Here is a 14,790-nt window from a genome sequence, read left to right as displayed (position 1 = left end):
CTCCAGTGGCTAAAGCAAGGGTCGTCTTGTGTCTTCTGCCTCAAGTAATCCCTTTATAAAGTCAAGGCGTGAAGATTTTCATCTTTATGGATTGCTGTTGGGGGGAAACAGTACCTGTGCGCATAGGCGTATGTGCTTATGGGTGTATAATGAGGAATAATGGCTGAGAGATTTTTTTTGGACCAGTTTGAACTCAAAAGATGCAAAACACTGTTTGAAACAAGAACGCCGCAGATGGCATTTCGTAAATATTTAGACACTCTAACTTCTGTTTGTAGCAGTTTGGAGGTTTTGTTTTGTCATTTTATATAGATATATGTTCAAACCTGAGGCTTGAACCTTGGCTGCAAGTGGAGGTGCAGTTTTCGCCTGGCAAGATGCCGGTGCTGGCAGTCACAGGGGGTCGCTTCTCTGGTCCCCCGGCCCCACTTCTGAGGGGCGAAGGAGGGAGAATGGGGAGGGGGCTCATCCTGAGGGGTCCCCAGCCGAGACCCCCAGTGCTGGGGGAGCCCACAGTGTGTGGAGGGGCTGGGAAGCCTGGGCTGGGAGGTGGGAGAGGCTGGGAGAGCAGCCAGGGTCCCGCCGGGGTCTGGAGGAGCCCTGTGCACCGGGAAATGCCGCAAGTGACAGGAATTACCCGCCTGGCACAAGCTCAGGCAGGTCCAGGCGTCACCCCAGGTCCATGTTCCCATTCTGGGGTGGGTGTTTTGGGGTGGTGGTGCATCCCCGGTGTCCCCAGGTGGCAGGCAGGGCAGGCAGGACACACAGACACCCGCGTCCTCGTGCCAATGGGTCACGCGATGGCTCATCACTGAGTTTCCCGTTGTCTGTCGCATGAATCCGTTATCTCCATAATTCCTATGGAAACCATTTGGGGAATGGTTTCTGTTCATTTTAATGGTGTGTGGAAGGGGAGAGAAGAGAGGCTTTGTAACCTTGACTCAGGCTCCCTGTCTCTGTGTGACACTGCAGAATGCTGATGAATGTCACTTGAGGGTGTCAGGCATCACCTGCCTTGTCATGCCATTCCTTAACCCCTGGATAACATATGGTCTTTTAAGTGTATACCCTCACGCACACAGCACACCTCTAAGCGGCTGGTACAAAACACCTAAATACAAACCAGATGCACAGTGGTACTATAGACTGGATGTATGACGGCCCCAAACCATTATCACACCCCTCACAGTTGCATTTTATTTTGTTCACCTGCTCCTGTGCCGTACACCTGTGATTAGTTGGCAGCGAGCGGCGCTGCAGCGTGGGAGCCTCCCAGCGTGACGAGCTGGCTTGGAGCTTCGTGCCGTCATGTGCTGCTTTTTTGTGGGGGGGGGTTTTTTCTCTCAGTCTTTATATAGCTTGTAAGAGTTCTTTGAACTGCTGTAAGTGATCATCTTTCAAGCCTGATGCTTTCCTTCTTGACACGGTGCTCTGAAAATGGAGATTGTCATGCCAATGTTTTCATCAGAATGCGTGTAGGAAAACAGAGGAATATTCATTGGAGATGTCCTGCACAAATGGCTTGATCCCCATCCAGAGGGCAGGCAGGGGGTGTCCCCAGGGAAGATCTGGAGAGCAATCAGTATCTACACAGACAATAATCAGCCATTCTTTGAAATCTTTTTATTTCCCACAAAACCCGTTGCCCAGTTCCTTGGTCACAGACGCTTCCACAAATGTTTCATTTGGGGATTGTGCTGCCGGTAGAAAATGCCGCTGAAACCCTGTGACAGCCCCAAGGCTCGGGGTAGCTGCATTTTTCCCACTGGCGTGGCTGACAGAATTGCTATCCTTTTTGCATGATTATTAAGAAAAGAAAAGAAGAAATTTTCCAACCTTGTGCTATAAATAAGCTGTGACTTGCTTGATCCTGACAGGTGACTTAGCGCTGCTGTAGGGTTTTCCAGCTGCAGTAATGTCTCAGAATGATGTATTCCGGGGGGTGTCAGCTGGGAGCCGTGCACAAACCAGGGGGCCTAGCAGGACCTGCGAAGAACCATTTTTAATGTTCGGCTTCCAAATCATGTCCTGTCTCCCACCAGCCCCCAAACGCATCTTGTGTAGGGATGGCCTCATGCGTGGGTGAGCATGTGCAGACACACACACGTGCCTGGAGAGGCATTGCCTTTGTGACTGCTCTATTTTCCTTTGAGAATCACCATTAAGATTTATTTTTTAAAAAACTATAACTTCCAGAGTTGAAAAATCACTCCTGAGCTGTTTGCCACCAGCCCACCCTGCGGCTGGAAAGGTGGGGGAAGTTTCCCAATGAGTCAGAAGAGGCTCCTTGGGCAGAGCCGTTCCTGTAGCATAGGACGTGTTTCAAACCCCTTGCTCCCTTCTGGCCTTTCTGGTTTCGTTCTGCCACCTGGAACAGCCCCGCGTAGCATTGGGGCAAAAGCTCTTTCTGCTCATGCAAAGTCTGGTCAGGTGGGGCATTTGCTTTGTTGCCATATACAGAAGCGCCTAATGTTGAGGTTATTTAATCAAGTATGGGTCAAATATGCAAAATGCACGTGTGAGAGAATAGAGATGAGAGCTGAACATCCCGGGCACTTTCTGCCCTCTGCAGAGCACCGTTCCAATGGGCTGCGCGCACTCCGGGCAGGAGGAGCAGAAGCAAGAGATAAGACGTGGTGCTTGCTGGTAACAGGAGACAGGTTGCTGGACCTTTTTTGGGAAGCCACGTTTGCGTGGTCTGAAATGCATTTATTTATTAACGGCTTGCTCCGGGGACTAGTCAGCGTATCGATTGCCAGTAATGCATGCAAAGGGAATAAATGGTACATTCCCAAGATGTTAAGGCAAAGTCAAGATCTGCACATGAAAAATGTGAATATTTTTATCTGATAGCCCTATAGCAGGGCTGGTTTCTCAGCTCCTACCTGACCCAGCTCGGCATGGCTGCAGGATTTGAGTAAAATCTGTTTGTTTCTTTGTGTAAACTCCGCTCACAAACCCAGTATATTCGTTGTATTATGAGTGTGCAGAACATATTATTAACCCGTGTGTGAGGAGGGAGGGCTCGCCATGAAAGCTTCATTATCAGATTTAGAGCCACATACCATTCCTTTATTGACCTGCCTGCTGTAATCAATGCAGCAGCCACATAAGTTTGAAATCATGTTCCCCGACTGTAGACTGTGCGTCACGCATCTAGTGCTGATTGTGCATTATCTTTTAAACGACACTGCCTAAATAAGTATGGATTTGTCTGCCACGAATAGCCCTGCTTTCGATTTGAAGATGGTAAACCTTTTGCTTTTTTATTGATATTCAGGATGACCTAAAAATAGAACTATAATGAAGTACACGAGAAATGGCCATTGTTAAAATGCTGAGGAGTGTCTGAGCACAGAACCCGGGTATTCTTTAATATTTTTGTGCTTTCCCGCTTCAGTTTAGCAGACCAGCTCTTTGCCAGTGCTGCCACCGTGCTTGTAGGGCTCCATCCGTCCTCGTCCGTAAAGTTGTCACTTGATTTGAGCACAAGATCCAGCACTGCAAAAGTCATTCCTTGTTAAGACCAGGAAAATCTCCACGTATAGCAGAGTAAAACACCATCGGATTTTATGTTTGGTGATGTGAAATCGTCTAAAAGCAAAGTAGTTTCAACTATTGCTTCACTTGACGTTATTAGAGGATAGTGTGTTATCCCCTGATAAGCCTTCCAGGTCTATGCACTGTACTTGTGGGTTTTGATTCTGAAATATTCAGTGTCGCAGATGGATGTGTGCTCGGTGTTGCGCTCACTGAGGACCCGTTCTTTTGCCGTTTTGTCAGTTGATTGTCATTTAATTTCCGAAGGGCAGTGATGACGCTTCAGCCGCCTCTGTCACCTCCTGGCGCTCTGGATCCCGACCCGTTGTTGTGTAGAGTTTCCTCTCAGCCAACTTTTGCTGTGATTTAGGAACTCAGCGGCACTTCTGACACCTGGTGGTCACTTTTTGGGAGTGCACAGTCCAGAAATGCTCCTGCAAACGGGGTCAGCATTGTGGGTCCCTGTTAGTGCTTCCCGCAGACGGGTCTCACCAGGGAGACGTCACCTCTGGATAACGTGCAGGATTGCGCTTTTTCCTGGTCGAGATGGGGAGTATAGAAGGACCAGATGATTTATGAAAAGTTAAAATATCTGATTTTATTTTAAAGCTTCATCGTTTTAAATAAATAATCAGATTCAAAATTCATTTTCTGTTTAAAAACTTACTCTTCAAGCTGGCAGACCTGCCCAGCTCTGTTATTAGGCAGATGGAGAGCAATACAATTGCTGAGGCTTGAAAGGATGCAAATGAATTTTTATGATTTCAGGATGCTGGGGATCCAGCTCAAGAAAAACTCACCGTGAAGTGCGTGTCTAGTTGCTCAAATAGTTGAATAATCACACGAATAAAGCTGAGCTTGTATGTAGGACTGGGCTCTCAGTTGGCACACAAAACTGGGTGAACTGGTGCTGCTCTGACAACGCGCTGCTGAGGTTGGCCGAAGGATTTACTGGCTCCTGCACAAAGCGCAGGTCAGCGTGCTCCGATGTGACATCCTGCGATGGCACGAGGCTGCCGCAAACCTCCCAAAAGGGGAAAAGGCAACAAAAAAGACCCTAAACTGCTGAAAGAAACGTGTAGAGCAAAGCCTGTTCTTTAAAGAGGTTTAACTTTGGGTTCCGTGTCCAGCCTCTTCCCGCTGGGCGTGTTCCCTGCTGCCCGAGCTGGCGGTTCAGCTGCTATTGCCGAAGCGTTTCTTGGACCGAGGACTGCATGTCACAATCTGGTGTCTCTTGCTGCCAGTGCTTGCACCCGGTACTAGTCAGAATAAAAGAGTAAAAATACGGCGAGGGTTCCCCCAGCAATTCAGATCTTTTTTTTTTTAATTGTTACACTTAAGGGAATCCCTAAAGGCGGTTTTTGCCCATGAATTTTTACCACTTTGTATGTATTGAAAGGAAAAAAAAACCCTTATGGCAGTACTTGGCTCGTAGCATTTTTTTTCGAAGTTCATGCCAGCATTAACAGATCTGTCAGAACAAAGCAAATGTGTCATATTGGCAGCTGTTACTTATGAGTACTTTTTCTTTATTGCATTTTGTTTTGTAATAAGCGCGAAGCTTTTATGTAGAGCTCTGCATAAATGGGACTGAGTAGGAGGGTATGGGCATGCTTTCTATTATTCTGCCCCTCATGCCTGTCTCCTTTCTTCGTCTTTGCAGAACCACACGTTGAGCCAGCACGCACAGTGAGGCACTGGCACGACAGGACACCTCTCTGCAGAAGACTTGACGGTGGCACAGTGGGGAGGACCATTTGAACATTACATCCAATCAAAGTGTCATTTGCAACCCAGATGTAAAACTCTAATGATTTGGCCATGAGGCGCTGCTATTATAAGCAGCTGGAAATGAATATTAATGGAAGAGATTAAAAGTATTCCATGCTCAGTATTTTTTATTGTCCTGCTTCAGCTAGTGTACTTTAGAGCTTCTGCTTCTGACTGAATTTATAGTGTTAGATAAATCTGCTTTGATGCTGTTGCCCTTTGTTGCTTCCTGTATTATACTGATAGTTAAAGATTAGGTGTGATTTTTTTCCTTTTTTGTTAACTGCTTTTTAATTGCAATTTTAGGTAACTGTGCATCGTGATGTGATTGCTTGGCTATTGTCTGAATATTTCTTTTTAATTTTTTAATTAAAGACTAATGCTTTGATTGGATTTGCCAGTTCACCGGACAGTGATTAAAATTATGTAATGAATATAATCGGTTTCAGTGCAACTGGATGGTCTGCTTTATAAATGTGACTTAATCTGATTGCAATAACTAGTACAGTTCAATAAAGGGAATACATGAGCTCAGCCTCAGCCGTTGTTTGTCTGTCAGTCCCCGCTGGCGGGTGTCAGTCCCAAAGCGATGGCTCAGCCCAGGGCCCAGGAGGGAGGAGGATTTGGAGACAGCGAGAGCCGTGTTCCTGCGTCGCCCGCTCCCACGGCGGGCTCAGGGCAGGGAAGAACATCTCCTGTGAATCTGGGCACAAAAAGGCATCGTTAGCTTGTGACGCTCTTAATTTTACTCAAGTCAATGAGGGTGGAGGAAACCTGGTCTACAGCAGCCTGACCCCGTCTCTGTGCATCTTTGTTTCGGTACAAAAAAAAAAATAGCTTTCTGGATCTTATACAAGTGCGCAAGTATTGGATCAGGCCTCAGGGACCTCGGTAGGAGGCTGAATATTTCAAGCACGTGGACGTCTGGGCCCACAGGTATTGTAGCTCTGTGTAACTGCCATGCTTCTGACACCTGAAACTCATCACGCTAATTAGCAGGCTGCTTTTTTTTCTTTTTAAACATATCCTATGGTAACGAGGTAAGTTATATTTCCAGTCAGAGAAACAGTCATTTTAAGGACCGTGGACACCTTTGGAAAGTTAGTGAGATGCGGTTCTCATGGTATCTCCTGCTTGAATGCATCATTGTCACCATGAAAGCTGTAGAGCAGGTGTGACAGCTGCCATGGTGTGGTTGCCATCCCACAATGAACGAGGCTTTGTGAGGCTGGTGTAGGAACACGCACAGTTACAGCCTTCCAGAATCGCTGCCTGAACTAGAACACAACTGGTTGTCGTTGTGCCGTGTCAGGGCTTGGAGCACGTCACTGAGATTTGGTAGGAAAAATCTCCTCAAGGATGTGTACTCCAGGCCCAGATTAGTTTGTACGGAGATTATTAACAAGCGCAAGGGCTTGTTGACACTGCAGACAATGTTTTCAACATTCAGATTCCTTCTGATGTTGATGGCCATGTCGATGGGACATACTGCAGGCAAGGCAGGCCACTGGCATGGCCAAGGCATGGTTGTCCCTACAGCAGAAGCACCAGAGCAGCTGCGAGTTCTGCCTTGAGAAAAGTCTCCACTTTATCAAAAAAATGAAGCACTGTCCTATTTGGGGCAAATGGGAGATATATTTCTTATTCTGCCAGCTGTTCTGCTGAAATAGCTTTGCATGGACAGTCAGACTTTAGGCTCAAAATTTTGATTTGTGATAAATTTATGAACCTTAATATAGCAGAACTGGGCATGTTTTTTCTTAATTCCAAAGAGGACAGTTCTGTTTTCATCTAGATAATTCTCAGCTCACTGTTTATGCAACAAAATCATTGTACTAAAATGATCCATTTCTAGACAAAGTGTTAGCCTTCTACCTGATTATTTCTCCATAAGCCATGGCACAGATGTTTATGGGCTGAAAAATTAGCTAATGAAATCACCAATTCATTATTCTTATTCCTAATGTATGCATGCTCCGAACTCACAGGCAACATTCTGAGGTGGGAAATGGAAAAGTGTGTTGTAGTACAGGCTCACAGATGCACCCTTGCAAGAAAAGCTGGGAACCTGCACCAGTGCAGTGACCCATCTTCTCAGTGCTAAAAGCAAGGTACTCACAACGGAGAGAGGGAAAAGGGACGCTCTTTGCCTGACACTGGGTTTGGAATGATGCTTGATCACTTCTGGACAGGCCTTCAGAAACAAAAAGGGAGATGCAGGTTTGTGTCTTCAGGAAAAACCTTTGCGTTGGGAATCCCAAGATGTTTCTACACAACTCCGTGAGCAGCTTTAGCAGCGCTGAAGCATGTGCCTTTGTCTCAGCATCTCCCCGCCAACTAGTTAAAACGAGGTGAGTATTCACGGTGCTGAGATGGGGAACTCCCCGTGCAGGGATCCTATCCGGAGCCACGTGATTTAAAAGGTGGGGACCCATGCACGGGAGTGAGGGCTGTGCTCCTGCTGCCCCTTCATCCCTCTGGTACAGGAGCTGCAGTCGTGAGCAGCACAAAGGCCAGAGAGAGGGGCTGCACTGTGCCCCTGGGGCTGGGATGAAGTTGAGCTGTGGTCCTCTTCTGTAGGTGCTCTGGTATCTTACGGTGATATTGGAACACTAATGGGCAAACACTGCTTTTGAAAATTTTCTTCCCTAATGCAATATGTACAAAAGTGCAGGGACCCTTACCATTAATCTGCTGCGTTGCTTTGTGCTATTTTTGATGTAGCCAGGCCCATATGAGCAGTTGTTACAATCACAGCACACACCACGCTGCTGATTTGACACCTGCTCGCGGAGGGGCCAAAGAGATCGAGTTTGGGTGGAGGCTGCTGCAGGGAAGCCAAGGGAGAGCCGTGGAGCTGCACCTGCGGCAGCGGTGCCCCCATGGCTCCCGGCGCTGCTCCTCGCCCCTTTCGCATGGTCAGAGTTTTCCCGGGGTCTGCACAACGGGGGGCTGGTGCTGGGGCTCCCCAGCCGCTGGTTCTGCGTCGTGTGTCCCTGTCGGAGCAGCGACGGAGCAGCCTGCAGTGGTACAGAACAGCTTTGCTGGCCGAGCTGCCTTCACACCGGGGAGTGCTTCACCAGCATAGTATATAGCAGCTGTATCCCTTAAAAGCTCCCTGGGAAAACAGAGCAGGCGGAGAAAGAGAATATCACAGCTTCTGGTTCGTGTTTGAGGTTTCACCCACTTTTTCTTAGTGACCAAGAGGTGCCACAAAAGGCATTTGGTTAACAGTCAGAAATGTTGGCTCCAAAGGCACCGATATTTCAGCAGCCACCACATGTTGAAGGCAGCATGGAGCGCCCTTCCATGATCCCCGTGATGTGTCCCTGCCGATCTGTGGCTCGCAGCTCCTGCACGGGCTGATCGAGGCGTGGGTGACGGCGATGACACACAGGTGGTTGCAAACCAGAGCTGCCAAAACTCTTGCTGAGGACGGGCTCTAGACAAAGTCACTTCATGTGAGTGGCATTAGGGCCAGAACAGTGTTGGAAACCATGAAAAAGAGTTTGAAGAGTGTAAAGAAATGTTATATAGACAATTTATTATCTTCCGAGTTTAGGTCACTACTGAAATATAAATTCATATTATCAATGGATTAATAAAAGAGTAGCAGTCTGGTCTATTAGCCCTTATGCATGGAATGATCTTTGCATTTAGCTTCACTACACACCCGCACATCCAGAAAACATTGAAATATTTAGTCAAGAAGTGGCAACCAGTACCTACAGGTGATATATTGTCTCCATAATCAGCTTTACACATTGCTTCCTTCAGTGCTTCTGTGGATACTTGTATGATCTGTCACCTTCAGCAAGGGGCCACTGCCTTAGAGCTTTGGAAAAAGCAAGCGCTTAACCCATTGCCTCCAAAAGAAACAGAGAGAAGTGGGGGAAGAACAACCGCCGGTGCTGTCAGGGATGAACGTGTGAGGCAACACGGGTCTGACCCCAGAACCCGGTGGCGGGAGCTGCTGCAGCTCTGGAGCCGATGGGAGCGGGACTTGTTCTATCATCGCTTCGTCTTTTTTCTTTTCTCCCCATTTTTGCACCTCGTAGCATTGTTTGTTCTTAGTTTCAACTGTCTTCATGAAATTGCCATCACCCTCACAACTTTAAGATCCCTCTCCTGAAAATGGAAGCCTTTTGATCTATTTATCTGTGATTTTTTCTTACTTTCATGAGGCTTAGCAGATGAGGCGGCAGAGGGAGAAACATGGCGCTAATTCCTGCGTCACTTACAAGATTGCTAACTGCCTTCACTGCCCTAATAGCGACCTGCAATTTAAGCACAGGGGATGGTCCTTTTCTGAGGAAATAAGCCGAGCATTTCCCTCATGTCCTGGGGGTGCCCGGGAGGACGTGGCCGGGGCAGCCCTGGTGCGGCCCCTCACGGCGCCGGCCCCCCCGCTCCCGCCAACGCGAGGCCCCGCTGGGGGAGTGAGGGACGAGGCCTCGGCCCTGCGGTGCCGACCGCCCCCTCACAGCTGAGTCGCTGAGTCTCTTTGGGGATATTTTTTTTTTTTTTTTTAAATAAAAACTTTCACTGTTGTTTCCCAGGGCGGGCCGGTTCTCGGCAGGGTGAGGGGCGGAGCAGGTCCCGCGGCCTCTCTCTCCTCATCCTCCCCTCAGCCCTCGGGGCTCCCGCCGCCCCGTGCGTGTGAGGATTTCGCAAGCTGTCCTGTGAGAAAGGTCATTCCCAGCCTGGTTCCGCGGGCTTCACGGACATCAATGCCCCCAGGTAAAGAAATGTCATGAAAGCATTTTCACGGTTGTACTCATACCTGTTTTTTTACTACCTTGTATTAACACCGTGGTGGTGCCAGCCTGCTCCAGCCGCCTGGAGAGGCGGTGCCGAGTGTTGGCTGAGTTGTGGGAGAATGTGCAGGGGAGGTTTTCTTGATTTTGCTTCTCCTGATGTTCCCAAACGCGTGTCAGTCCCTGCATGGTCCCAGTGCTGCAGCATCGCGGGCTTCATGTGGGACATGTCCTGCTGGAAGAGGCACCACCTTTTCTAAAAAATGTTAGGCCCAAAATCTTCTAGTAACAACTAAAAATCTTACTTTGAGGTTAAAAAATAACGTATCTATCTATGTCTTCAGTTTTACCTGACTGGAAGAGGAGCCTGGCTCCCAGCAAGACCCTTCCCTCACAGTAAATGAGCTGGGCTCCTCTTTACCCAGCCTTTCATTTGAAGGGAGGGAGAGAGAAAAAACATATTCTTCTTTTGGTTGAAAGCAATGCAATAAATAAGTGCATCTTCTTCTTCCAGTTGTCATTTATAGGCACTGTTCCCCTAGAAATCAGCTTCTGTGCATAAAAGCTATAAAACATACATGCCATTTGCAAAAGGACACAGCTTCTACTGTACGTTTTCTGGTCTGTTCACAAGTGCAAGTCTGCCATAGAGGGAGGGCTAAGGGAGTGTGCAAATGGGCTCAGTTAATGCTTTTATAATGCTGCTGAAGAAATGGTCAAGAGCTTCCATTAGCAGAAACAATTTTGGTTGCTAATGAGGGACAACTGAGTTTTACCCAAAGTAGGACCCAGAAACATTTTTCTTCATGAGGACTCCTGTAGCTTAAGACTTGATCAATTGTTGCGTAATTCCTAATAAATATGCAATATGTTACGTGGTGGTGTATATCCCCAATTCTAAACCACTCAGATTCTGCAGGTCAGCAGAATGAGGTGTGGTGTGGAGGCAGCGGGCAGAGGGGTGGGGACACTGAGAGGAGAAGCTGGGCAGTGGGTGCCGCGCATGAGCTTTATTAGTTTTGCCTCTCCCTGCCTGGCCTGATAATTTCTGTGATGTTGCCAAGAGCGATTGTGTTTAAATAAAATCCTTCCTTTTTGTCTGGTTTCGGCATTGAGGCCAGGGATGTGTGCAGGTGCAGCACAGGCCAGTGCCAGGGATGCTGTCCACTGGGTGATGCCACACATGGTATTTCTCAGTTGCTGCAGGTGTTTACCAGCTGTTCCCATCACTAGATAAACCTGAAGTTTTGGTGACAGCCCTCTGCTGTGTGTACTTCTCATCTGCTCTCTGGCCTGTTAGAATGATTTTTTTCTAATTCCAGATCTCTCTTTTTGTTTTTCCTACATTTCTCTCCCCTGACCTTCCCCACACGCCGGGCAGTGTCACCCGCACAGGCCACCGGATCCAGCGTTTGCCAGGGCTCACACAGTGACTGTGTGGTGCGAGTACGTCTGACGCAGCAGAAGCTGCTGGGTTTGATGTGGCTTGGGAAGGGTTGTCTGGCAGCGGGCAGAGGCACAAGAGGAATGGGAGGTTCTGCACTTGTAATTTTTTATAAGGCTGCAAATCGATTATGTGATGAAAGGACATAAGAGAAGAGGAAGCTGAGATACTTGGCACCCCACTAGGGAGAGAAGGCAACCTTTGCTGGTAGATGTGTTTGTACGAGCAAACAGGAATGCTAACTCTGCTTCTCTTAGTCTCTGGGAACTGCCAGAAAAGTGCATCTTCTTTCATGTTGTGCTGCAAATATGTACACAAACATTTCTCTTGACTTCAAGGACTTAAGTATTCACATATGTAAAGCTCACTAGGATCAGAGCCTTAGATAATCTACTGATACTGGATGACCTGACTGTGCATCATTAGCTCAATGATGCACCAAGCTCAGGGAGAGGAAAAACAAGCAAACAAAACTCTAAACCAATCCCCGAGCCCTGAAGTATATTCGTGTGTGTGAGAGAAATCTGGAAGGAGGGGAGAGGAAAGCATAGTTAATATGTCTACAGTTCATTTACAATGCTGAAAAATAGGATTTTTTTTTTTAATATATATTTTTTTTTTGTCAAAAATGTTATTGAGAATAGAAACACAAAGTGAGAGAAGAATCCGTAAGGAATCCAGAATACCCCCATGGCATGTGAAACCCCACTGGATTAAATGGAGAAGAAGCAGGTGCTGGAAAACATATTGAAAGCAATACAGGTACATGTAAGCACCAGAACTGCAAATTGGGCCTGAAAAACCAACTTTTTATTTGAAGGGCTGCAAGACCTTTTCTGAGACCTGTTGGTGCATCCTATTGAGCCAGAGCTCCCCAGCTCAGCTGTACAGAACTTCACCCATAAGGGTGTAGAACAAATATTTTCTGTCCAAGAGAGACTCATTAATGTCTTTCAAAGCGGATGCAAGTTTCTCATTATTCCTCCGCGTAGGTCTGGGGATGGAGCCGCCTCCGGAGATGCCCTGTGCAGATGTCTTCAGGCAATGTCGATGGCATGAAGCAGGAGTTGTTTTCACTGAAAGATTTATAACCTCGTAGCCTTTCCAAGCCAAGGCAACGTGTGTGGACTGAGAACCAGCAGCAAGGGTTTTCTGACTTTTCTGCGCTATTCTCTAATACTGACTAGCCTGGAGAAATCATTTTCGGTCTAAATGTTTGCTGTGCCGGGTCCTCAGCACGAGGAATGAAATGTCAGGGGGTTTTCAAAGGCACCGAATGTTTCTGACTCCTATTTGAATGCAAGCTGCAGGTTTTGAGTCCTGATTAAAAAAAAGAAAGAAAGAAAAAACACACCAAAAAAACAACCACCTAAAAACCCCCAGCCCATGGATCTTAATTTAGGGCTCTCCAAATCAGAAGCCACTTTGAAAGACACGCAGAAGCAGAGAACAGCCGATAGATTTCCATATCCTGCAGGGTTTTGGCATGAATCCCCGTCTTTGGTTCCAGGCAGCAAAATACAAAGAGATGTCTGTGAATAGGACCTCGCTGGGTGTCCAGCCCTCTGAGTGAAATTTCCTGTGCAGAGGATGGTCTCGGCCTACATTTTCTAGTTATTATATAGAATTTATTTCCTGCTAAGCTATAAAAAAAAAGTGTAAAAATACAACCTTTGCTGAATTCCCACCTTATAGAGCTACTTCGAGCTGTACAGGCAGAGTTTGTGCTGGAGAAGTTGACATTGAATAGGGTAGTTCAAGAGAGACACCAAAGCTGAGCAGAAACATCCTATAAAGATGATTTGTCTTGTTTGCAATATTTTATCAGTTGATCCAAATCAGATTTTGGAGTAAAACCATGAAAGTCAACAACCAACACCCAGGATGAATGTAGCTCTTAAAGTGCCATTGAGGCTTCTTGAGAGACACGCGTCCCAGCGACTCCTTTAGCAGTCATTAAGCCAATTATCATCCCAGTCTATTTCCAACAATTATCATTATAGACTTTTGGGGTTTAATCAGCTTTTTAATTGACCTGTGAATAAGACAGGAGATACAACAGCCTCCCCTGATACCTCAGGTGTAACCATTACACACTTAGCGTTGCTGTGCACAGGAAATCATTTACACCATAATACTGATCTGAGGCTGGGATGTGAACAACAATATTCCTATAAATGAAGGATAAAAAGAAGGACAATAAAGGAGATGAGGGGGAAGGTAGTAATCCATAAGGAGAATGTCACCGCGATTGGTGATGTTGCTTCTGGGACTTCTTGGCCAGCAAACGGGGAAAAGATCTTTTTTTTTTTTATTCCAAAACTGTATGCAACACACAGAATAAATTGTGACACAAAAACTTTTGACCATCTCTTAAGTGCTACAATTATTGAATTGAGTTGCAGAAATGTCTTCAGACAATTGCTTGGGACTTTAAAAAAGAAATCAGCCATTTAGGTGTATGTCCCTCCTGCAAGCAACTAACTTTTTTAATGCCACTTGCCTGGGTACAGCGCTGCAAAGCGGCCTGAATGCAGCAATTTGCGGGATTTGGCACTGTGAGCCGCGCAAGCACTTAGCAAAAGCAATTGTGTAGCTCTATTGAAAATCCCGCGTATCATGCTGTGGGGAGCCAGCACTTTTTATCTGTCGGCACTGCTGGTGACAAATATTAAAATAAAAAGTATGACACTATAGGTGCTTCAAAATTCAAACTGCAAGTTTCCTACTGCGGGACTTCTAACCATGTAATAAAGTGCAGGGAAGAAAGCAGAGTTCAGACCCCATGCTGCAATAAAGGCAAGGAAATCTTAAGTGTTCAAATACATAATTCATTCTCTTCTGATACTTTCTCCCAGGTTTCCACCAGTAAAGATTTTAATTTGTGCCTAGATGATACCATCTTTAATTTCTCTTTTCCCTGAGCTTTGCGGTGGGTGAAGCCAATGGTCACGACATGTCGCAGAGCTCCTTGGCCACTGGTGAGGGTGCGATGGCCCCGCAGGGGGGAGGAGAAGGAACCCCCATCTCTGAGAGGCCCTGCAAGGATGTCGCAACGGTCAGTGGATTTTGTTTGTTTTAAGTAGAAATACTTTGCACCTTGAATAGTGTCTTACTCCAAGGATCTGAGAGCATGTTGCAAACACTGTATCGAGCCTCAGCTTTCTGTGCAGAGGTTCGGTCCCTGTTCCTGTGTCACATTTTGCTGTATCCCCTGCTGACTTCATGTCTCTGCTGCTGCTTTGTTACACAGCTTTCAAAACCAGAATTTGGAACACG

The 14,790-nt window shown here is 46.8% G+C and overlaps 1 protein-coding gene and 1 long non-coding RNA gene across 8 annotated transcripts in view; both read left to right on the top strand.

The window, feature by feature from the left end:
• ZNF423 (zinc finger protein 423) overlaps nt 1–5,844 on the top strand; it is a 221,125-nt gene extending 215,281 nt beyond the window's left edge. For all 7 annotated transcript variants that reach the window (XR_010465872.1, XR_010465873.1, XM_065028591.1 and 4 more), the window contains one exon: nt 5,204–5,844. Coding sequence is in view for 5 of the 7 variants with exons in the window: in XM_065028591.1 (XP_064884663.1) it covers nt 5,204–5,233 (30 nt within the window). In the remaining 2 variants the exon portion in view is untranslated. The remainder of the gene's footprint in view (nt 1–5,203) is intronic.
• Nucleotides 5,845–8,294: 2,450 nt separating this feature from the next.
• The window catches only part of LOC135575329 (uncharacterized), a 39,764-nt gene continuing 33,268 nt past the window's right edge, over nt 8,295–14,790 (top strand). The window contains exon 1 of the long non-coding RNA XR_010465875.1: nt 8,295–14,569. This is a non-coding gene — a long non-coding RNA (uncharacterized LOC135575329). The remainder of the gene's footprint in view (nt 14,570–14,790) is intronic.

The sequence above is a fragment of the Columba livia genome, chromosome 13 (genome assembly GCF_036013475.1).
Source record: "Columba livia isolate bColLiv1 breed racing homer chromosome 13, bColLiv1.pat.W.v2, whole genome shotgun sequence".
Classification (NCBI taxonomy): domain Eukaryota; kingdom Metazoa; phylum Chordata; class Aves; order Columbiformes; family Columbidae; genus Columba; species Columba livia.
This window is presented reverse-complemented; position numbering and strand designations above follow the sequence as displayed.